This window comes from Populus euphratica, unplaced genomic scaffold (genome assembly GCF_000495115.2).
Source record: "Populus euphratica unplaced genomic scaffold, PopEup_1.0 scaffold166.1, whole genome shotgun sequence".
Taxonomy (NCBI): Eukaryota; Viridiplantae; Streptophyta; class Magnoliopsida; order Malpighiales; family Salicaceae; genus Populus; species Populus euphratica.
The window spans coordinates 236,628-261,396 of NW_011500054.1; the positions used below are offsets into that span (position 1 = coordinate 236,628).

Here is a 24,769-nt window from a genome sequence, read left to right on the forward strand (position 1 = left end):
GTTTTCGCATGGATTTCTTAAACACAAAAATTATTTTCTTGCATTTTTGGAGTTTACAACATGTTTGTAAAATTCCAAAGGGTGTTGGCCAATATTCCAAAAAATATAAAAATCTTATTTTGGGGAGAATTTATCTATTATTTACCACTAATGTTTGGATGAAGAAATCCTTAAAGGACGAACATCCAAAATATTATTGGGAATAATTTGTTATTATTCACTGTTAATATTTGGATAAAGAAACCCGGAGTGGTAAATATCCAAGATAATTTTCTAGGAATAATAAATCCGCACACATCCTTGAAAGAAGCCTTGATTATAATCGAGGACATTTCAATTTTTTTTTCCTCCACAGTTTACGAGCCGTGAGAGTACAAAATACCAAGGCAAAAATAGGCGTTTAAAGCACCCTAGATTTCTAAATTTTTGTCCTTCCTCACGATTTACGAGTCACAAACTCTTGAAATACCAAGGGAAAAAATGAGCTTGTAAAGCGCATTGAATCTCCTTGGATTTCTTTCTTAAGAAATCTAGTTACAATCGAACCGAGAAAAACTGATGGGATTAGAAAACACCAACACCATAGCAATTATAAGACAAACACCAAGCAGCTTACCTTAGGTAGGGCGTACTAGGGGTGCTAACACCTTCCCTTTACGCAACCAGTCCCTTTCCTTAGAATCTCTGAAAGACCAGTTAGGTTTCCTAGTGACCATAATACTAGGTGGCGACTCCCTTTTACACAAATAAAACTAAGAGACCCCGAAATCAATCGACGGTCGCCGCGACGCCGCACTCCGCTCGCGAGGGTGCGACAAGTATCTTAGAGGTCTCTATTTTTGCATCATAAATTACTATTGTCTCCATTCATTAAAGAAACTAACCTCCTCTGATATTAATTGACACGACGTATAATATGGTTAAAAACTAGAGTTCTGAAGCTCTAAGATTACAAGACCTAAGTTATAGAGAAATGTAGAAAACTCTCTAGACAGTTTTTGTTTTAAAATAAACATGACACCTATATTTATATTAATCCTAAAATTCTTTATATGAAAGAATTTCTAATTAAAGCTAAAATTATTTGTATGAAAGGATTTTTAATTAAAACTTATCTAATTAGTAAAATTGATATAGCATTAAGATTCTTAAATAGTAAAATATTAATTAAACTAAAAGTCAAGATAATAATGTACAATAATTTCTAAGCCTTATTTAAAGATCTTTCCAATCCACGATCTTTAAAAAATTTTAACTCAATAAAAAACAAGATTTTCAAAAAAAATTATTAAAATTTTAGATCAATCCAAAGGTCAAATTAAACATTATATAATTAATTTATCAAATTATATTTTGGACTCTCAAGAAACTCTTCAAAATCTAAAAATCTTAACCATTAATAAAATAATACATTAAGTATTATTGTGTCAAAAACATAGAAGAAATTTCCCCACGTCACTGAAGGCCTAGAAAATCTTGATTTGGTCACTAATCAAGAAACTCGCAGTAAATTCTTTGTGATCTAAATATGCTTTCAATAGCTTCTGGAGCAAGTCACACGAGAGTTGCATCCACTTGGACTTGCTGTAGACCTTCTCTTTCCATGGGCTGCATATGATGCATACAAGCTTGGGGTTCCAGGTTAATCTTTCATGGTACTGGCTTCTTCAGCCTGTGTCGAATAGCATGCATTAAGCTATGACACCTCACACCAAGGTATCCTCTGACACCGAACTGTTAACTTTGCCTGGTTTACCGGATCCAGTTATGTTTACATGATTGGAGCTCCCAGATTATTTAAGATTAGAGTTCACAAATGAGTAAAAGAAAAATTGCTTGAAAGCGCTAAAGAATCAGAGAAAAAAAGCTATCAGGTAATAGTAATAAGTATTTATGAGCTAGAACCAGGTTATGTAAATTATCTCTTTCTGCACTACTCTTTACTAGTTCATTGCAAAAATTTTGGCTACTAGTGTGAGAAAATGTCTGCCTCATGTGATCATTCTTAACCAATCTGCTTTTGTCAAGGACAGATGGATTGGTGAAAACATTACGCTGGCAGAAGAAATTTTATGGGGTTATCGCAAGCAATCTATCTCTCCTAGATGCACATTGAAGATAGATTTGATGAAAGCTTTTGATTCTATAAAATGGAAGTCATACTGAATGTGATGGAGGCAATGGGTTTTCTTTCCAAATTCATCAGATGGTTGCAAGCGTGTCTGGATTCTTCTAACTTCTCTGCCGCGATGTCTTTTGAGGATTTATTAACGGGGAGACTGGTTTAAGGCAAGGGGATCCAATGTCCCCATACCTCTTTGTAATTTATTTGGAGGTCATTTCTTGTCTTCTGAATCAAGCTGCTGAGCAAGGAAGGGGTGCAGATCATCCAAAATGTAAGAAAGTGTTCCTTACACCCTTGTGCTTTGCTCATGATTTGATGATATTTTCTGAAGGGGGCGTTGATGATATTTTTCAAATAAAGGCCATTTTCCATCAGTTTTATTCTTTCACTGGTTTGAAGTTTAATCCTTCAAAGAGTGAACTCTTTTATGCTCGTATTTCTGAGGAGCAACAGATTGTTTTTCATGATAGAACTGGTTTTCCTATTGGGGAGCTTTCAGTTCGGTATCTTGGAGTTCCATTAATACCAGGCAAGCTTTCTTCTAATGATTGGAGAAATCTTATTGATAAGTTTGCATGAAGATTACACCTGATTTCTCGGTGATTTTCAGTGCTCAAAATTACTGAGCTTCTTTATTTATCCTTCCTGCACAAGTAATAAAATTCATAGAGAGGAAATGTATGGCATGTTAAGCATGATTCTGCTAGTGGGGCCAAGGTTGCTCGGCGAGATTTGACGATGCCAAAGCAGAAGGGAGGGTTGGGTATTAGAAAGTTGAGAGAGTGGAACTCAGCTTGTATTTTAAGGAATTTTCGGTGCTTAATTATGCAGTCTGGATCTTTATGGGAAGCCTGGTGTATGGCCTATTATCTGAAGGAAGAAGTCTGTGGTCCTTAAAAATATCAAGTGATTGTTCATGGGTTTGGAGAAAGCTAACGAAGCTTAGATATTTAGCTTGGGATCACATGGAGCATTTAGTTGGCAATTCAGAGAATATTCATATTTGGTGGGATTCAAGGCATCCTCATGGACCTTTGGTAAGGAAATATGGTCCCAGAATCATTGTTGAATCTGGATTGCCTAGTTTTTCTAAACTTTCACAGGTTATTAAAGAGGGAGAATGGAAGTGGCCCGCTGCTAGATCTGATGCTATGGAAGCTATTCAAAGTGCCGTATGTGGCATTTTATATCCTTCTCCAATGATGAAGGATAGAGTTGTCTGGAAGCTCACTACAAACGGGCAATGTTCTACAAAAAAGTGCCTGGGATTCAGTAAGGAAGATGGGTAACGGTGTAGATTGGTTTAAACTTCTTTGGGGTCCTTTGCATATCCAAAGCATAGTTTTACCAGGTGGATTGCAATTATGAAGAAGTTATCAATTAAGAAGAGACAACTAAAAATGGGAAGAGTAGTTGATCTTATACGTGCTCTGTGCAACACTGATGATGAAGACAGAGATCATTTATTTTTCACATGTTTGGTCTACAAAGGAATTTGGCGACAAGCCCAGCAAATGTGCAGCAGTAACGTAGAAATTGGTGACTGGAATTGAGTTTTGTTGGGCAAAACAGAATCTTCAGAAGAAGTGTTTCCAATCCATTGTTGTGAGAATTGCATGGTGCTCCTTCATCTAATTTGTTTGAAAGGGGAGGAATCAGAGAGTACATAGCACTATTTCATCAAGTGGAAGTATCATCATCAAGAGTGTTGTTCAATCTGTTGAAAGAATGGAGTGAACTAACCAGTTGTGGAAAGCTTTCCCTAATACTAGTTGGGCTAGTTTTTGTAAGGCTAAGCACTTGTGTAAAGATTTTTTTTTTTTTTTTTTTTTTTTTGGAGGCGAAATTTTTTTTAAAAAAATTTTTTTTTTTTTTTTAGTTTGCTTTGGTTTGGAGCTGCAATTCTTTTGTAAACATGATTTTTCTTCCTTTTTTGGTTGATTTTGATCAAGGAGGTTTTTCTTTCATAAAGATGAAAAAGGTCTGGCATATTGGGCCAGATTCACTTTGCAAAAGATGTGCAGAAGAAAAGGCTAAAGGAGGGACGGTATCGAACACTGATCAATATGAGTGCATGAAATGGCTTGAACCTAAGAACCCCAATTCAGTTGTTTGTGTATGCTTTGGCAACACAAAAAAAACTCTCTGATTCTCAGATACGTGAGATTGTTCAAGGCCTTGAAATGTCAAAACAGAAATTTATCTGGGTAGTTAGAAAAGAAAAGAATGAGGAAGAAAATGGGGAAATATGGTTGCCTTGTGGACGTGAAAAAAGAGTCATGCAAGGGTGGGCACTCCCAGTTTCGTTCTCGATCATATAGCGGTTGGTGGATGTGTGACACATTATGGATGGAACTCACTCTGCTTTAGAAGGTGTCGCTGCTGGTTTGCCAGTGGTAACTTGGCCAGTTTTTGCTGACCAATTTTGATACCATTAATTGATGAATTACTAGAGGAATTAATGGGTTCACCAGTCTTCTCTAAAATTGACCTGAGATCAGGTTATCATCACATTACGAGGCTGGTGGGGATTATGTGAAGGGTGAAGCAATGGATAAGGCAGTGAAGGAGATAGTGGTAGGTGAGAAAGCAGGGGAAATGAAGTGTAGAACAAATATTCTTTGGGAAATGGCAAGGAAAGCTTTTGAAGACGGAGGCTTGTGTTACAATGATTGAAGAATTGAGCCTTGATCATGCTCAAGGATTGCAAGTTGCCACTGTCGACACTGTTACCATGGGTGAAAACTCACTAGGAAAAGAAGGGTCGGGCCCTTTATTTTATCAAAATGCTCATAATAGCCTTGACAGTTTATCAGTTCAAATACGCCCCCCTGTTGTTTAGACGCTCACCCCTCGTGATTCTTGAAAATTGTCTGTCAGTTCATAGCATTATTTCTGGTATAAATCTTCCTGCGTTTTTTGTTGTTTGGATTTCAGTACAACTTTTCTCGAATACAGAATTAGCCCGAGGTCTATTGCAAACCAGCATATGACACAGATATCGACGGCCCAAAAAATCAACCCACTACAATTCCCTGTTTTTCCTAAATCACAACATCTCAAAGCAAGATCCAAAACTTCGTCATTATTTTTCTTCTAAAATAAAACGTGACATCAAATTGATAGTGTCCTGGGCCGAGTTTTAATGGGATCTCTGAAACTTTACAAGCAATAAAGCGAAACATCCGCTGTCCTGTTAAATTGATTTGCGTACTCGGGTGGAATCAATAATGAACCTTGAAACATTTTTTTAAGCTTATTTGAACACTGAGAAAAGCATATTGAAACTGAATACACGCCCACCGCACCTCCGCCATGACCCAATATTATTACTACCATGATGAGTTTTGCAAGATATGGCAACCTCAAAGTGGTCCAACTAGCTTCAATACGATAATCATTTGTTGACAGGTGACAGGCACCATTTTATTCTAGCCAGCTCAACTTAGCGACAGGGACGCCTTTATTAAAAAAGAAGGAACATAGGGTTCGAGGAAAGCATGTTATTATTAGCGAAAAGATGAGACAAATGGTTGTTAGCCACCAGATTTTATTAAGAGCTGCATGCCGATGGCCCAGCTATTCAGCGTCCTGTACCCTTAACCTCTGAGTGGGGATTTGATATTTTGATTCTAATGTGAAGATAGATTTTGAAATCCTGCGCCTGCCACCGGCCTCCAGGGGGGTGACATGCCAACTCTCTTCTATCTTATAATTTATAGAAGAGAAAAAAATGCAGACCATGAAGCCATTTGTGAGTAGTTTAGGATTTCGTGTTGCTTGAGTCGTTCTTGTGTTGGTTTGCCAGGGGGGTGACATGCCAACTCTCTTCTGTCTTATAATTTATAGAAGATAAAAAAATGCAGACCATGAAGCCATTTGAGAGTAGTTTAGGATTTTGTGTTGCTTGAGTCGTTCTTGTGTTGGTTTATTATATTAACAGGTAAAGTGCATTTGAGCCAGTTTTAAAAACAGGTTGAGTGAAAGATTAATTAATTAGCAACTTCCTGCTTCTACCTTCGTTTGACACCCCATTAACTCATCCCATACGGAACGTTGCTCTCTTGAACAGAAGGTGAACTGAACACGATTACAAAAGGGTTTTTAAGATTTTATTAGCTATTACAGTTTCTTAAAAAGATTTATTTAAAAATATATTAGTTATTTAACTCATATTTCAGAACAGGTTAGAATTTTTTATCTCGACAAGAAGATTGAACATGCAGGTATATCATATATGTAACATGTTTTTCTACATAAATAATATCAAGTATCATTATGTACATATATAATAAAATAAATGGAGAATTATCTATGTTAATAAATAAAAAACATTATTAATAATAATTAAATATATATATTTAAAAAAATCAAAAGTAGATATACAAATCAATATATTTGATCTTGCAATAGAGTCTATTTAAATAATTATGTTTAATAACTTTGTTTATTCAAATTATTTTTAAAATAAATTTTTTTAAAAAAAATATCTTGTAAGGTCTATAATCTAGCAATAAATTTTTTTATTTTTAAAAATAAATTTTAATTATATAAAATATATAAAAATTATCAATGAATTAGAATAATCTCTTTAAAAATTAATTGCATACAAAATAATTAAAAAATAGCCTCTATTTAAAAAAGGCTAAATACAAAAAATAAAAAATTAAAGAGAAAGAACATTAATATCAATTTAAATTGATAAATTATTTAAAAAGACATCGTTTGTTTAAAAAAAGTATATTATTTTTTTAAAAAAAAAGAAAAAAAAACATGTGGATGGGCCTATACAAGCAAGCCCATGGGAGGGCCCATTTTAAAAAAAATTCAATTGCTATCCCAATATTTTTTGGAAATAAATTCTTGATGATACATCTCATAATTTCAAGATTCTAGTCATTATAGTATCTGGAAACCATGGTCTATGTTTTATTGACCTTAAGTTCTATTTTCAAACTGATTTGAACTCAAAACAAATACGAATAGAGAATAGTCTAAATATTTTGATAAACTCAAAAAATTACTTTAAAAATAATATAAAAACCTAAAACAAACTCTTCTTAATCTTAAATTTAATTTTTAAGGAAATTTGAAGGTGTCAAAAACATTTAAGTTGAACTCTCTTTACTAAATAGAATATTTAGACAACAAAATTAAGCTCCATTTTCAAAGTAATTTTAATTCAAAACAAATAAGAATAGAAAATAGTATAAATATTTTGATAAACTCATAAAATTACCTTAAAAATAATACAAAAACCCAAAACAAACTCTTTTTGATCTTAAATTTAATTTTTATAGGAAATTTGAAGGTGTCAAAAACATTTAAGTTGAACTCTCTTCACTAAATAAAATATTTAGACAACAAAATTGAATATTTTTGTGGTAGGAATTGCCAAATCAGTGTCAACGCTGCTTTTTTCTTTCTATTATTAGAATCCAACATACCATCTTTCTTTCATCTCTTAAACTATATATTAAGAAATTAAAAAAATCAAATTATATACTAAAATTGAATTTAAAAACTATTAAGAGATCAAACATGTATAATCTGTAAAATTTAAGAACTAAAATAATTTTTTTTGTGATAACTTTGAAAGCATTATCTATTTATGGTGCTTGTTTTTACTTAGATCCTTCTTATTTTAATTTTATGTTTAATTAATAAATTTGATTTGATTGTTCTTTAATTTTGCCAAAAAAAAGGATGTATTTGTGCAAATTAAAAATTCAAAAACTAAAATGAAAAAAAATAAAAGTTCTCAATAATATGTACACGTTAATATATGAGGTGAACAGTGGAAGCATGCCTAGTTTTCATACCATATCGATTAGAGTCTTTGTAGTAATTTATTATTACTGTTCAATTCGATCCCTTCTGCTCGCCACCAAATGCTCTAATTTAGAATCTGCCAAGCTTATTTCTTCCATACTAACTGTAATTTACTGTTCAGAGTTGAGACAGGAAAAAAAATGCTGCAAAATATTTAACAAATAAATTTCATATTTATTACAACTCTTTTGAGTCACCATCAATGGAGTCATTTACAAATTCCAATCGGAAAGACGTCCACACACATATAAAACACTGTTTATTTTCACATTTCAAGAATATTTTTTTATTTTTTACTATAAAATAATGTTTTTAAAATTTTCAGATTATTTTAATATAATTAAATATTAAAAATAATTTTTTAAAAAAATATTAATATAAGAAACAGTTTCATACTATACAGTTGCGTCTTCGAAGCAAAAACAAAAAAAGAATAGGGGGCACAATAATTGTCTGGCTCCTCATTTCTAATCTCAGAAACAACCACCTTTCTTTTTGTCAATGTTAACATTATTTCTCGGTGGTTGTTGACACAGTAACGACCATAACTGAATAACACCGTCAATCACGGACTCAAAGGCTTCTCATCATTGCTTTCGAGACTATCTATTTTCACTCTCGAGAGAGAGAGCTTCCCTTTTCCAATAACATAAGTGGAGGTTGTGTTTTCTTCCTCTCTTTTTACAATTTCTTTAATGGACAAGCTCAGATTTGTCCTCAAATTCATTGACACAAGATCTCAAGAACACCTCTGTTATATCGATGTCATCAGAACCTCACAACTGAACAGTTTTTCGAGGACAACATTTTCATAGAAAATATAATTCGAGACATGCACTTTACCAAACCGATGATGTATTTTAAACTCGGTGCATCAAAAACTTGTAAGGGTCTACTGAAATTCAGTTATAGAGACTGCTTTTAACGTGGTAATAATTATTTTTTAAGATATTTTTATTTAAAAATATATTGAAATAATATTTTTTATACAAATACATGAAAACTATTTAAAATCACTTAAAAAAATAACTTTCAAATTTCTTGAAATCGTTTCTCCACCACAAGGCTCGTAATGTGTCGTGTGGTATTTAATATGCCAATATAAAAGTTCCATATGATGGTGAAAAGGATAGCATCTCCATCACGATAACAACAGAAATGCTAGTTTAGCGATGAAGGCCAATTTAGCAAGTACAAGTCATTGCAGCCTTTTCTTTCCTTTTCTTGCTCTTCGACAACAGGGGCATGATATTGCGTGAGCAAGCCCCCGAGTTTAAAAAATTCTCAGTTCGGCTGGGTTTGAGATGGTATGAAATCAATATAAATATATATATATGGCTTGGTTAACAATATATAAATTTATATACATGTTGTTTTCAAAGAATAAGACAGAATAAAATATAACAAGTATCTAATTTATCTTTTTTTATTTGCTTCGAGAATAAGACATCTGCGCAAGAACTGTCCCATATAAAATCTGCATAAAAATATAAAAGAAACTATTGTTACGATGTGGATTGGAGGAAAAAAGAGTTCACCTCAAACCAGCTTTATTCCATACGTTTTATCCGTTCCACGTCTCCTCAGGAAGCCATTGCAAGTTGCACACTGACTGGTATGATCTTGGTCCATCCCTAATCATATAAGAAAAAAAAAAACGCATTATAGGAAAGCAGATGCACTGCAAATACAAGAAATACTGATGAGACAGGGAATGAATGAAAATTCACTTCCCCCGAAAAAAATAACATCAAGGAAAATTCTGCAGTAAAGAATGAAAGAAAGGACGAAAAAAAATGAAAAAGGACAGAGAAGAAAGGAAAAGGTAAAAATCTGGCAATGGATTACAACTCACAAAAGATTAGTCAAGCAATCAATGGAGACCCCCCCAAAAAAAAGTATGATTAAAAGAAACTACTCGGACGAAAGAAACTGAGAGTTCAACTCGGATATGAATTACAGTGAAATGCTAGGCATATATAACAGTGACAGGGACTGTGAAATTGGTAGGTAGCATCGAAAAACAAGCAATGAGTAATTTACTGCACTTTCTGACGGAAAATAATGTTCTTAGGTAAGTATTATTAAACTCTTTCCAGTCTAGAAAAAACGAACATGACAAGCAAGGCAGGAAGAGCAATGCCTGTTTAAGTTGTGAGAATTGCTGAATTTTCTGGTTTTCTAACAATGGGCACTATCCCCCACTTGGTCCCAGGTCTCCTATACCATGGACAATGATGGTGATTTAGGTAAGCAGGGGTCTCTATATTTATGACATGCAAGGTTTGCGATGGACTGGGTTTATCACTTATGCACTGTCAATCTACAAACAAATCTATTAAGCTGATTCGAGAAACACAGGAAGAGAATGACATTTGTGTTACACATGACATACCAAACTTTGATATGTCAACTTAACAGAGAACAAGTTTTTGCTTGATGGTGTAAAGGAACCAATTCAAACCTTTTTATATTGACAACACGTATGAAAGTTTGAGAGGGAAGAAGAATTCGAGTAGAGAAATAATGAAATCAATCGAAAGTTTGAGAGATTGAGATGAGAGAGAGTGAAATTTTCCACCTTTGACAGATGGAATTGAGAGAGGAATGGGAAAGAATGGTATCCGTTCGCCGACAATTGAGGAAGATGGTAGAGGCTACATTTGATCTAGCGTTTTGTACTTGCAGCTCATCCCATTACTGGGAAATTATCAATTCGACTGAAAAAATACATTTAATAAATTATGATAATATTTACTGATGGAAAAAGTTATGTTGGTGTATACAAAAAAAATAAAAATTACTGTAGAATTCAAAGAATAAGAAAAAATAAACAAGTGTTCTCTCATTAATTTTATTGGCAAATTTAAAGTGTCAATATACCCTATAAAATTACCAAAAATAATTAATCTTCATTGCTAATTTCTATGAAGGAATTTATTGGTAATATTAAACTTATAACTAGTAGCCGAACCCCCTCTCTCCCTTTCACTTGTTTCTTCATCCACCTTCCTTCTTTTTTAAAAAAAAAAAAAAAACCATCACCCTCTCTTCTATTTTATTATAAATCCAGCTCTTATCTTCACAAAGAGACACTCCAGCACTTAATTTTTTAGCATTATTATTCTTGTCTGTTTTTTTTTTTTAAGATTCATCGTGTCAGGTAGATAAATTTATCTATTTTTTATTATAACTCATTTTTTATATTAATTTTTTGGTATTTTATGTAATATATATGGTTTGTTTATATGTTTATTTGTTTTATAGCTTTTTCTAGAAAAATTCATTGTATAATTTGTACATGTTAAAATTTATTTGATATTTTAAAAAACCTTTTTTTTTGTTATTTGATGAAATTAAATTTTATTTTGTAACTTAAATATGTTGTAATTAAAGAAATAATAAGTTATTTAATCAGCATGCTTTACATCCACTATGATCACAGATACGTAGATAGATCATAGTGTCTCGACTATTAATACTCTAGAATTCGAATTAAACCATCAATCGATATCTTATAAAAACAAGTTCAAGATAAGACATCTACAATGAGGAATAAATAGAATGTTATTGAGTAGCTGCTAACAACTTTCATTGGTATTTATGCTCCACCTCTTCACTCTTTTATCAAGATATATAAATTGTGTTTAATTTTTTTAAAAAAAATTAACAGTATGAATTTATATTTATATTTTATTTTTATCTTGTTTTAATTTTTTAAATTGTATAAATCATTTTAATTTTTTAAAATAATTAAATATCATATTGATGAAATTAACATTGATTTATTCTGTTGGTAATATATACATAAATATAATTTTTTAACAGATTAATTTTATTGATAATATACATATAATTACTGATAGATTTACTATCTATTTATTATGTCGGTAATATGCATATAAATATAATTCTCCAATAGATTAAATACATTACTAATATATCATAATCATTAATAGATTTATAATTGGAATTATTACTACTAATTTTTTTTATTTATTGTGATAATTCTACCGATAATTATATTCATGATAGAATAAAAAACATCAACAATGATATTATTATGTTTGTTATTTCATTGATAATTATATTTTTTCCAATCTAATTAGGCTCTGCATACTGATTGAATATTTCATTGGTTTTCTGCTATTTTACACGTGTCCCCTCTCTATGGTTTTTGTTGTTGAAACTTCCTTTCTCGCTTTGTTTTGTTCACAAATCACTCATATATGCGTTTCTCCATACGGCTCTCTTGCAAGCTGGTCAACATTGTAAGCAGCGGTGATTAGTGATCCCGAAGTGAAGAGTGATCCACCGAGCAGGTAGTTTGGATCTGAACATTGCATGCGCTTACAGAGATTGTGCACATAAAATTATTGACAATCCTCAAACAATATAACATGAAGAGGCAATGAAGTGTAATTAGATATTAATATAAGTTAATTTAATATACAAACAAATTTTTCATACAAAAATCTTATACAAAAACATATAAGATATTTACCTTTTTCTCATAGAAATCAATCTTTCAAAACTTATCATGGGTTTCTTGGTCGTTTCCTTGCTGAGAATATTATTCAACCGCATAAAAAACTATTATTAGATTGCCTTAATTATTATCTTGAAATATAAAAAATAAAAATAATAAAAATAAAAATGATAAGATAAATATACACACACACACAAATAAAATTATGTTTGATAATAATATATAAAATAAAGTAACTATTTTTTGTTTGATTATAATGGATAAAATAAAATAAAATATAAAAAAATTAGTTTACATTTAATATATATTGCTATCAGATTTATATATTTAAAAAATAATTAGATATAATTTTTATTTTTTTATTTTTTATTGAGAAATAAAATAAATAATATTATAATAATTTTTATTATAAAAAAAAATTAATACGCAGATTAACCTAAACCAAGCGATTTAGAATCTAAATTAATCCATGTTTAAAAAAATAAAAAAAATGTTACTTTGATTTAATTTAATAAAAAACTCAAATTTATCCGGAATAAAATATTGGTCCAAAATAAGTTGATTTTTTTAAAAAAGAACATTGAAATTTAAAAAAAAAGAACAATTGGTCAAAATAATCCTTCTTACAACTCTTATCGTGCCCAAAACGGCGACGGTACTCCAACCAAATGTCAGGGCTCTAAAACTTCAAACAGAAATGTCAGTTATGTTTTCATATTAGTCCCTGGATAGTTGAGAATTAAGACTAGACCCTCATAATATATCATATATTTCTAACGTGGCGGTCCAGAAATTCAGTCCACCCTACGACCCTACTCCCTGTCCCATGGAATTTCAGTTAACGAGTTTTTAGTCCAAGTCATGCTCTAGAGGAATTCGGCACGAGTTACAATCCTCCCAACGCTCTTGTAATAAGGTAAAATTGTGCGTTTATGCACGCAATAACTTGGCAATTTCTAATGTACAATATAATACGGTTCCTTTGTAACATTTTGAGTTCAGTTTTGAGTTCAATATTTAATTTATCTACCATATCAAGGCAATATGAAAACGAGTCTTTAAAATTGTTATAAAAAAGATATATATATATATATATATATATATATATATATAGCGTGCGGTTTTATATATATATATATATATTTATATATATCGTGCGGTTTTTTTCTTCTTATTTAGTTCTAATATTTCATGTTCCTTAATTTTAAATATATAGTTAAACTTTTTAAATATTTTCAATTTAATTCTTGAATTATTATTCAAAGTTTATGTAGTATTATTTTTTTTTAATTTAACCTTTATTTTTGTATTGATTTTTTTTTTGTTGAAGTTTATTTTTTTAAATTAACCCTTCAATTTAAATTTTTTTTTTATGGCATCTAATTTATTTTTTATTTCAATTTTCTTCTTTATTTTTTTAATCATAATTTTTGTATGGCTTTTTTGTATGGTTTCATCTTTCATTTTTTAGCTTTTAATTTAATAAGGAATAAGCTTTAGAGTTTTTTTTTTTTTATTTATGATGCTTCCTATTTATTGACATGAATAATAAGTTTGACAAATTCATATAATTCAGAATTTTTTTAAAATTTTATATGATTTTATTATTTATCATTATTAAAAAAATAATTTTATAGTTATTTTTAATTTTTTCTATAATGATTTATCCTGATCTTATGGTCTAAACAATAAATTTTTTTAATAAAGTTTTTTAAAATAATTTTATTTGTATTTAATTTTTAAATAATTATTTTTATTTTAAACTATAAGATTTATTTTATAAAAATAATATTTACTCAAAAATAATATTTGTTATATATTTTGTCTTGTATAATATTTTTTATTTTATTCCATCATTTCCACATATGTTTATATTTTTATTATCTCCTATTAATTTTAATAAATAAATTCAATAAATATAAATAAATAAATATTTCATCCAGTAGAATCATCTGTGTTGTAAATCATAGCTGGCAACATTGCTGCAATACCAGATGCACAACGAAATGCTCTAATGAAGCACTGCCCTTTATGTTGGAGAGAGAGAGAGAGAGAGAGGGAGGGGGAGGGAGGGGGGGGGAGAGAGAGAGGCATACTCTTAATTACATTTCCAAAAACAAGGAAATTACCGGCTTCTTCTGTAGTTGTTTTCTATCTGGTAGGTATTGAACACAATCGTATCCACCTCACAAGTCATAATTTTTTTTGCTGCACTGGCAGGAATTACATCTTACCAACAATGGCATCCCATCCACCAGTCACCTTTTTTCCCTAACGTATGTAATAAATCTCTCAATGTATTACTGCACGATATTCAAAACAATATCGTGCCAATCTGCTGTTAGCCTGTCTTTTCCTTCCCTCCATTGTTTTTTTAGTTTCTTCGTAAGTTTCCAAACCTCTTAATGGCCGTGTCCCCCCATGACTGCTTCTCAGTATCCCTTGCCTCGTTTCTGTACCTGATAATTGAATGGAAAAATAAATAAATAAATCTAACATTATAAAACCTTTTATCTTGATTATGCTTTTTTTAAATAAAATATTTTTTACAAAATTATTTTTTAAATAAAATATATTAAAATAATATTTTTTAATATCAATGTATTAAAATTATTTAAAAATACATTTTATTGTTCTTGAAATAAAATAAAAAAAGTAATTTTAAAAACAGCATGGCTACACACAAATCAATATTCCCACCGCGGCTGCTTTCACCTCTGTCTTGGGATTTGCGTGGAAACCTCCCAATTTCCTCCGTTGATTCCTCTGTCTCCCTATCTAACTCCAGGTCAAAGAAAGTACCGAACAAACAGAGAGATTTCAAAGCTTGAAACTCTTCTGAGCCTGGTCGGTCTCAAATTCTCTCTTCAAGAAAAAATGAAAACCAACACGAACACAAAACTCATCTTCCTTCACCAATCAATACACAAAATCCCTCCTTCCACTCACCGTCTTTGGTTACTCTTCATAGTCACTTTCTTTACCTTAGCTTTCACTCTTACTCTCTTCACCACCACCACATTCCCTACAACCACCACAACTTCAGCCCTCACCACCTCCACCACCTCTCTCGCACCCTCCATCACCGCTGCCCTCCTCCACTACGCTTCCACCACCAACATCACGACACCTCACATGTCATCCGCCGAACTCTCCACCATCGCCATCACTCTCCAACACTGCTCCCCTCATTGCAATTTCCTCATTTTTGGCCTCACCCACGAGACCCTTTTGTGGAAATCTCTCAATTTCAATGGTCGCACAGTCTTTCTTGATGAAAGTGAATACCTTGTTTCAAACTTCGAAAAAAACCACCCCGATATTGAAGCTTATGATATACAATTCACCACCAAAGTTAGTGAAATGTGTGATCTTTTATTAGTTACGAAAGGGAAAGTCAATGGTGAGTGCAGGCCTGTACAGAATTTACTCTTCTCTGATTGTAAGCTTGGCATAAATGACATGCCTAATCACATTTATGAAATCACTTGGGATGTGATTTTAATTGATGGGCCTCGTGGGTATTTCGCGGCTGCTCCAGGGAGGATGTCTCCGATATTTACTGCATCTGTTCTGGCAAGGAGTAGCAGAGGAGGCAACAAGAAGACACATGTTTTTGTGCATGAATTTAATAGAGAAGTTGAGAGGGTTTACAGTGAAGAGTTTTTGTGCAAAGAGAGTTTGGTAGAGACTGTTGATTCATTGGGGCATTTTGTGTTGGAGAGAATGGAAGCTGATAGCTTTGAGTTCTGTAGAAATTCGACATCTTTGTCGTCATCATCACCATCTTCAACAGCAAAGACAACATCTTTATCATCCGGGGATGATGATTTTGATGACTGAGATCATGGGTTTGTGTGTTTACTTGTATCATTGCATATTTTTCTTTTCTTTTCACTTTTAGTTTTCCTTTTTTCTAATATAGATGTAATTTTTATAGGAATGCTAAAACTGTCAAAAATCTCCTCAAAATTAATCACGAAGAATCAAGTGCCCGTTCTTCAAATTCTTGCCTTCATGTCTCGTCTGTTTGGTTTGATGAGAAAAGGTGGGATTTTTTTGAACAAAAGAATGACCATTTAATATTTTAAGTTCTTTAATGATTTTAATTTGTTAATATAAAAAAATAAAAAATATATTTTTTTAATAAAAAATATTTTAAAAATAATTACTACCGTAATTTCAAACCGTACTTATATCTGGATTTTTTGATTAGGAGATGAACACAGCTGGGATTTTGAAACGACAATTGAAGGCCCATGAATCTTGGAATGGCCATAGCCTATTTCTCATTTTACTTTTATGTCTAATCTTGTTCGGTTGATGAGAAAAGGTGGGATTTTGAAACGAAAGGGTGACTAATTGACAATTAATGGGCCATTAATTTTGGAACGACTAAAATGTGTATCTTAAATTACTTCCATGTCCAATGTTGTTTGATTGATGGGAAAAAAAAGTTTGAAATATTGAAACAAAAATGTGACGACTTCTTGGATTAGGGTTTTCTATTTAATTCCCTCTCAAGTTTTTATCTCATTGTCTGATCTTGTTTGGAGACAAAGTAAAGGTGGGAATTTTGAAACAAAGATGTGACTAGTTAGCTGTTAATGGCCCTCTAATCCTGATTAGTTTCCAGTGCTTTGCCTATTAAACACAATAAGCATATTCAACTCCCGCGGAACATCTGACCTCCTCGCCTTGTTTTTTTTTTGGTTTATGTTTCAAACAAAGGAGAAACAACAAAACAAGCCTCCTGCTCTGTATTTAGTTCTAATGTTTCATGCGTGGGAGAAGCAAGCCTCCTGCCTTGTAATAACTATGATATGCTCGTGAGAAATGCAGAAAATGAGAGCTTATGGGCATCTCAAATCCTAGGACAAGGCCCTTAACTTAGATGCTAAATACCAATGGGTGGTGTTGTTGCTAGTTAGCATGTCAAAGAGGGCAAGACACATTTATAATCGCTATTCATTTATTTTTTAAATAATTTTCTAAAGTGATTTTTATTTAAGAGATTAAATTAATGTGTACTTATCATTTTGGTACAAGTAAATAATAATCATATAAAAAGAATATTTTTAAAAAATATTCTTTAATATTTTTTTACATGGAAATCGTTTCTAAAAAGCAATTTCAATTATATAACCGGATACGCAGGGAAAAAAAATATTATTGTGTCGGTGAAGGGAATTTGGGACGAGGAGCTTCGGCCCTTCTCTTTCTCTATTGTTCCACAAATGTTTCTCGACGCGTCCTAATCTTGGCCTGCAAGCGGGTTCAGACAAGAAGGTTCGTACTTCGTCAGATTGTTCGTGGGATCGGTGATGCACGTGCCAGATCATGTGCTGCCCCAAAATTATGCTGCTCTATCAGCGTGTATGGGCAGCCCCTTTTTTTGTACAACTACAAATTAGTCACCGAACAATTAATGCTAAACATTTAAGATCTTGCTAGTTTCTCCCCGAGCTGTGTTTGGCTCGATATATCTTTCATCCACGTGTCGATTTCCATTGCTATAACACCATCATGAAAGCTGGACATCATGTTTGACCAGTCAAAAGGATCAGCTTGAATCTTTTATTATATTGATTTTAAAAATAAATTAAAAAATATTATTGTATATAACACGTTGCATTATTATTATTAAATTGATAAAATAGTACTATAATTAGTTTTGATATCACTCTGTCCATCCCCTTTTTTTTCTAGTCAAGGAAAAGATAAAATATCTTGAATATCTAATGCACTATCATTATTATAACAAACTTTAGTTCATAGTTATATATCTTATTGTAAAGGGAAAGTAAATCTATATGTAACGTATACATTAAATTATTATTTAATCTTAAGAAAGGAAAACTAGATATTATTAATTTGCCAAATAAAGAATAAACAATTTCCTTTTTACACTTCTTTCTCGACTTGACATGTGTAAAATGTAAATCAATAGTATTTTACACCAGGAAGACTGATATGAACGAGCTGGTTGGATCCAAACAAGTACGGAAAGAAATTGGCAAGATGTTGAAGGCTATGGACTGATATACTAATGTGTATATAGATTGGGGACTGATTTGTAATTTTCCTCCTCCTATTTTGAAATTCTTTTTCATTTGTATTTAGCCACGTGGTCAAAGCGTACGCTACGGCACATGGCAAAGCAGGGAACTGGAAATTGTGTCGGTGAGGTACATGGTGCTCACGGTGACGAGTGGTAGCTCGGACAGTCATGCCTTATGTTACAGTGTTAAATGTGTACGGGGTGCACACCTAAGGCATGCTGTCTAATACCAGGTCTAAAGGTATTAGCAATTATGCCAACGATGGAATAAATTAATAGCGCAGATTTATACGGCTATAAATTTGTCAAAGGAAACATCAGCAGCATAGATTGCTGGGCTTGACGATGGAATGTCCAAGCCAGAATGAAAGACTCGTCAGTGGCATAGGCTGGCGAGAACTGGGGCTGTCGAGAAATGCGGGGTAGCGCAGGATGTTGACAAACATAGGCTTGGCGATGGAATGTTCAAGCCAGACAAGGAAACTCGTCAGGGGCATAGGCTGGCGAGAACTGGGCCTGTCGAGGAATGTGGCAGCACAGATTGGTGAGGTCTATGGGCTTGGCGATGGAATGTCCAAGCTAGACAGGAAAACTCGTCTGGGATATGGGCGGACGAGAATTGGGGCTGTTAAGGAATTCAACAGCGCAGACACTGGGAGCCTGCGTGCAGTTGTGAATTCGGCAGCGCAGGATTTGGGGCCTGCACGCAGAAGCAAATTGGACAGTGCAAGATTGGGCAGCCTGCACGCAGTTGTGAATTCGGCAGCGCAGGATTTGGGGCCTGCACGCAGAAGCAAATTGGGCAGTGCAAGATTGGGCAGCCTGCACATAGATGTGCATTCGGCAGCGCAGACATGGGGGTCTGCACGCAGATGCGGATTTGGCATCGCAGTATTTGGCGACTGTACCCAGGGTGCGCACTCGACAGCGCACAAGAAGCTTGCGCAAGTCAGGGGCTTGACTTGGCATGATCTAAAACTTGGACGAAGGACTGTCCAAGGCATGTGGGTGTGATTTAGCAGCAGATGAAGCTAGAGCTGGCAAATGGGACTGTCAGGCAAGCATGCAGAAAGTGGGAGCATAACTGGGGTGTTTCCAAGTTGTTAAAATCATGAAGCACATGGGGGAGGAAGTTCTCCACGATATCCTGGAAATAGGGATATGGGTGAGCCACAAAGGATCATAGAGACCATGGGGGTGTCCTGCAGCTCACACACTTGGCTATAAATGATGATGGTAATTCTTTGTTGTATAGGGAGAATACATAGAGAATAGAATGCATAGAAAGGAAATAACGTATGTAAACTTGTTGGTGTAGCATGCGAATTCTGTGCATAGCATACGTTGTGTAATCCTTTGTTGATGAGATAAATAAAGGTTAAGAGGTATTCTTGTATTCTCGGTGTGCTTGGTTAAGAGCAATTCTACTTGTATATTCCGCTTGTCTTTAACATGGGAAAGTGGGGAAACCTCTCGGGTGAGGGAAACACTTAGTTAATAGGCAAACACGAGTGGATAGACGAGGGAAGGCTGAGTCTAGCGAGGGACTAGGCTGCCGCACGGATTTATTCGCGTAGTGAAAAATTACCCCGTGACACCTTACATGGTTAGAAATAAACCCACGGAGTTCATAATTGTCATTGAGATTCTTTTTCATTCTTCCTTGGTGGTCTCCACAGGCTCATAGCTGTATTCTGGAATTTTATTTAAAATTATTTTTTTTAATTTTTAATTTTTTTAATGTGAATTGATGTGCTGGCGTTAAAATTATTTTTTAAAATAAAAAAATATTATTTTAAAATACTTTAACAAATAATTATTTTAATATTTTTAAATATCAAAAAATACTCATGTGCGCTTTTCATCATGGCAGCGCCTCATTCGGATAGAGTTAAAAGCATCTTTCGAAAACGCGATTCAATTTATAATTTTAATTTTTTGATTTTTTATTTAAAATTGTTCTGATACAGTAATATAAAAAAATTAAAAAAAAAACATATTTTTTATATTTTTAAATAAAAAATATTTTAAATTATTATGACAATCTCATACATGCACTGTATCTTATTTAAGACACCAATGACCTTCAAAATGATTCAGAATTCAAAGAATGAAATTTTTTCTTGTTGCCCCATTTTTCTACACTAAATTTATGCTAGATGATCTTAAACAGATATCCACAACAATGATGATATGATGAACAAATTCAATTATAAAATAGCGATAAAAGATTTTAAACCACCAAATAATGACATCAAAATAAATTATTTCTTTTGCATTTATAGAATAAAGAAATTAAAATTATTGACACAGGTAATGATTTCAGCCCACTCGATCCGAAAGAAAGAGACTTTCTACTACTCATAAGTGTCCTTGTATTGTACTAAATCATTCACAGACAGCATTGCTTGTAAGAAATTCTTTCAAGCTTCTTTTCTCTCTATTTTGATACGCGGACTTGCAAGTTTTTTTTTTTTCTAAAATATTATTAACACCACATATACATTATTATAAAAAGGAAACGAGAAGAGTATTTATATTTACCCTTCGTATCTTGAAAAATTATAATTTATATAATTTGTAAGCATAAAATGAACTAAACTATAGAATTAATTAGAATATAAATTGTCACACGAGTAGCAAAATTTAGAATGTAAACTATAATTTAAAAAAAAAACAAAAAAACAGCTAAACTAAGATACAATAAAGATAATTTTCCAGAAAAATACCTTCTATACATGGCACTCTAGCATCATGAACCTTGTACTTATCCTCAATACGGTTTTTTGATGGAATTTTTGTTTGAGTTCATTCCTGTCTTCCAGTCCATTTCTCTATATGGGTTGTAGCCCATTCATACCAATAAAGACACTGACAAACTAATCTGCCTTTGATTTCCATTTAGAGTTCAGAGCCAAGAACGTTTCTTTCAATTCCTAAACTTCAAATCATAACTGCCAGGCAGCCCTGTTGAGTTATGTTAACTTTATAATGCTATCTTTCCATTTCCCCTTTTCTGGCATGGTCATCTCTCTGGGCCAAGCCTTCATGATGTATTCAGCTAGTCGATGAGCCCGCATTCCACATGTTCTTGTAGTTTTTTCCCCCCGAAAAGATAGCAGGCCCGTGTGATTTTGAATATCTACGAAGTGGGCTGTTTACATATGATTCCAGTGGTTTGGTGAAAGGATGGATCTTCCCATCGTTTTGGAATTGGAATAGTTCATAAACAGATGAACCACCTCTGTCTCTGGTTGCTTCATAGGGCGCATCTTCAGCTTCTCAAGCACCGTACACGGTTGAACCTTCATGGTCCCTGTTATACATGGCTTAAGGTCCAGTCAGAGCCAATTGAACTAAGAGGCTCATGCAAACCCGAATAGATCGAGATTCAGTAATCCTGACATAGGCCCAGATGGCGGATTAAAATCCAAACATGATACTACGCAAACACAAAATTAAGAACATCTTTTGATCATCCAAACAAAAAGAAGCGACTTTATACAGAGAAAACTGTCTCGTGGACAATACAGCTTGCCTTATTTTTTTGGACAATCCCTGTGATTCGAATCAGCATGAAATTTGTGTAGCTAGACTAAGCTGGATCGCAATAAATAGCTTGTGTGTAACTCAACCTTTACAATGTTTAGACAAACGTGCTTTCGTACATTGTTTGTTTATTCCTGGAAATCAACTGCATGTCTCAGAAGAGCACTATAACTGACCAAATTTCTCTTTGGTCCAATCAAAGGATGACTCGGTGATGATGGAACCTTGCAAGGAATTAAGTTAAACGATTCAGGATTTGGGCAATACCTACGCTGCAAGGAGAAAGCTTCACACTCCAGCACTGATCTCTGATCAGGGAGATCATGTATACAATTTTTTTTAATATCAAGAACTCCACTATCAACTAGTTTCCTACACGTTGGCCCTAGCTCTGTAAAATAATTACTTGAGAGTGACAAATTCACCAATTTCCCTAATGCGCACACCACCTCTGGCACTTGTCCATACAATAAGTTCCCAGTGAGGTTGAACTGTTCAAGCTTAGCCAAGCATCCCAACGAGCAAGGTAAAGGACCGGTTAGTAAGTTGTTACCAGCATCAAAAAGGACCAGTTCTCTAAGAAATCCTAGTTCATATGGGAGGCAACCTGTAAGTAAGTTGTTCAAGAACAGCGCTTCCTTTAGTGTCTTGGAAGCTTTAGTGATGCTACGTGGGATTGGACCGATAAATTTGTTGTTAGCCAAGGTGAGGTAAAGCACTGTGGTTGAGCCGAGGTTTTCTGGGAGTTCTTGAATAAAATTGTTGTTGTTGAGGAAGAGTACGTCAAGGCCTTGAGTGAATACTTGCGGAGGAACTGTTCCAGTAAAGAAATTGAATCGGATATCTAAAAATGACAGGCCAGGGATTCCAAGAATCTCCATGGGAAAACTGCCATGGAAATTATTGTTGCTTATGTCTAGTTCATAAAGAAATGGTAGCTTGGTGATTTTTGGTGATATGGTACCAGAAAATTTGTTAGAGTTGGCATGAAAGAGAGCAAGGTCAGGTAGTTGATCAATGAAGCCATCAAGCGTAGGGGCAGATAGCTGGAATCCATTGAAATCGATGGAAGCAACGGCGACGGCAGAGTTATTATCAGGTGGACTAGTACAGTAGAAGCCTTCGTAGTTGCATATATCTGGACCAACCCAAGTTTGAGTGATATTAAAGGGATCAGAGGTGATAGTGTCCTTGAAGACTTGGATGATTGGATACACTGAGGCAAGCCTTTGGTCTAAGAAGTTTAAGATTTCTGGAATCAATGGAGGTGATATTAATGGAGATAGGCCTAGAAACTTTTGGCAATAAGTTGCGCCAATAAAACATGGAAGGAATAGGATCGAGATGTGCAACAAGCTCTTGCTGCATAAAGAAATGCTTCCCATTTGATACATGAGGTAGCTAGAGGAGTGTTTTGAAGAAGATGATGATGATTAAAGGTATTTTCTAGAGTCAATTTATACTTGGTAATTAGTGTGGTTGGTGAATCTCATTATCAAATAGAAAAGTTTCTTAATGTATGTTTTACCGCTTCTGTTTCGGTGAATTGAATCCGACACATAAGCTATAGTTAATCTTACTACTTCAAGGTCAGTCTGTAGATGATTTAGGATTTGTTTGAAGGGGGGATTTTAAATGTGTTTTAGACCTAAGTGCATTAATTTGTCTGTGTTGCCGTTCATGATTAAAAGAAGATTGCTGTGTTCAATAAGCTTTCTGACTCGGTCTCAGCCTGCGGGTTGATAGGCAAAAATTCCATATCATAAAACCAACGATGCCAAATCCAATTGTTGAATTTCATCCACAAACGTAACAGATGGTGAAAGGGAACGCGTATTCTGCAATCAAGGCTTTCACGCCTCCAAAAGCAATGATGATCAGCCATTAAAAGGAAATTAGTGCGCCAATATGGAGGAGGAGGAGGAGGAGGAGGAGGGCTGCTTTTGGATACCAGGGATCATTCGGAAAAGGTGACCTCAAATCACTAATGTGATTGGAAATTAATATGTTGTATAGTCTTTTTTTCGCCTACCAAAGTCATTCTCGTGCTATGAACGCGTTAAGTCGCATTACCTTTTTTCAATGGTTAGGCAGCGAGGACATTTGGAATACAGTCATGTGATAGATATTTCTATTAAATACTAATTTGTTTTTTATTTTAAAAGTATCTTTAAAATAAATTATTTTTTATTTTAAATTAATATATTTTTATATTTTTAAGTAATTTTAATATACTGCTATCAAAAATAATTTTTTTAAAATAAAAAAAATATTTTTATATAAAAAATATTTTAAAAAATAATTATAGTATTATTACGCAAGGCCGAACACATAAGAAATATTATTTAAAAAAAAATATTACGCAAGGCCGAATACATAAGAAATATTATTTAAAAATAAATATTTTTATTTTAAAAAATAAAGTTCATTTGTATAAAAAAATACATAGATGAATTAGAATATTATCTTGAAAAAATCAAACACAAACAAAATATTTTTTTTAAAAAAACTTATTTTCTAAAAAAGCTTGCAAAACTCGTAAACCTATGTTATAAGATCAAGATAAATTTATAGAAAAGAATAAAAAAAATCACAAAACTAATATTTTTTAAAGAAAAAAATTAATGCAAAACGATAAGATCGTATAAAGCCGAATCCTTAAAAAATCAAATGTCAAAAAATAAAATCAGGAAAAAAAATTAACAACATAAAA

The 24,769-nt window shown here is 33.1% G+C and overlaps 2 protein-coding genes and 1 long non-coding RNA gene across 3 annotated transcripts; 1 reads left to right on the top strand and 2 right to left on the bottom strand.

Annotated features, from left to right (window-relative positions):
- Nucleotides 1-9,423: 9,423 nt before the first annotated feature.
- LOC105107791 (uncharacterized) lies at nt 9,424-10,650 on the bottom strand. The gene is made up of 3 exons (XR_838941.1): nt 10,539-10,650; nt 10,353-10,421; nt 9,424-9,591 (listed from the first exon to the last, which is right to left on the bottom strand). It is a non-coding gene; the product is annotated as an uncharacterized LOC105107791 (long non-coding RNA).
- Nucleotides 10,651-15,133: 4,483 nt separating this feature from the next.
- LOC105107792 (protein IRX15-LIKE-like) lies at nt 15,134-16,456 on the top strand. Its single transcript, XM_011001836.1, has one exon. It carries the CDS (start codon nt 15,324-15,326, stop codon nt 16,287-16,289), a length of 966 nt encoding a protein of 321 aa, XP_011000138.1. The 5' UTR covers nt 15,134-15,323; the 3' UTR covers nt 16,290-16,456.
- A 5,630-nt stretch (nt 16,457-22,086) lies between these two features.
- Nucleotides 22,087-23,500, bottom strand: LOC105107793 (uncharacterized protein At4g06744-like). The gene has a single exon (XM_011001837.1). It carries the CDS (start codon nt 23,448-23,450, stop codon nt 22,185-22,187), a length of 1,266 nt encoding a protein of 421 aa, XP_011000139.1. The 5' UTR covers nt 23,451-23,500; the 3' UTR covers nt 22,087-22,184.
- Between the last annotated feature and the right edge of the window lie 1,269 nt (nt 23,501-24,769).

Bases quoted from the DNA above. Each gene is read 5' to 3' on its own strand.
- LOC105107792 (XM_011001836.1), top strand. From the start codon at position 15,324: ATGAAAACCAACACGAACACAAAACTCATCTTCCTTCACCAATCAATA.
- LOC105107793 (XM_011001837.1), bottom strand. From the start codon at position 23,450: ATGTATCAAATGGGAAGCATTTCTTTATGCAGCAAGAGCTTGTTGCAC.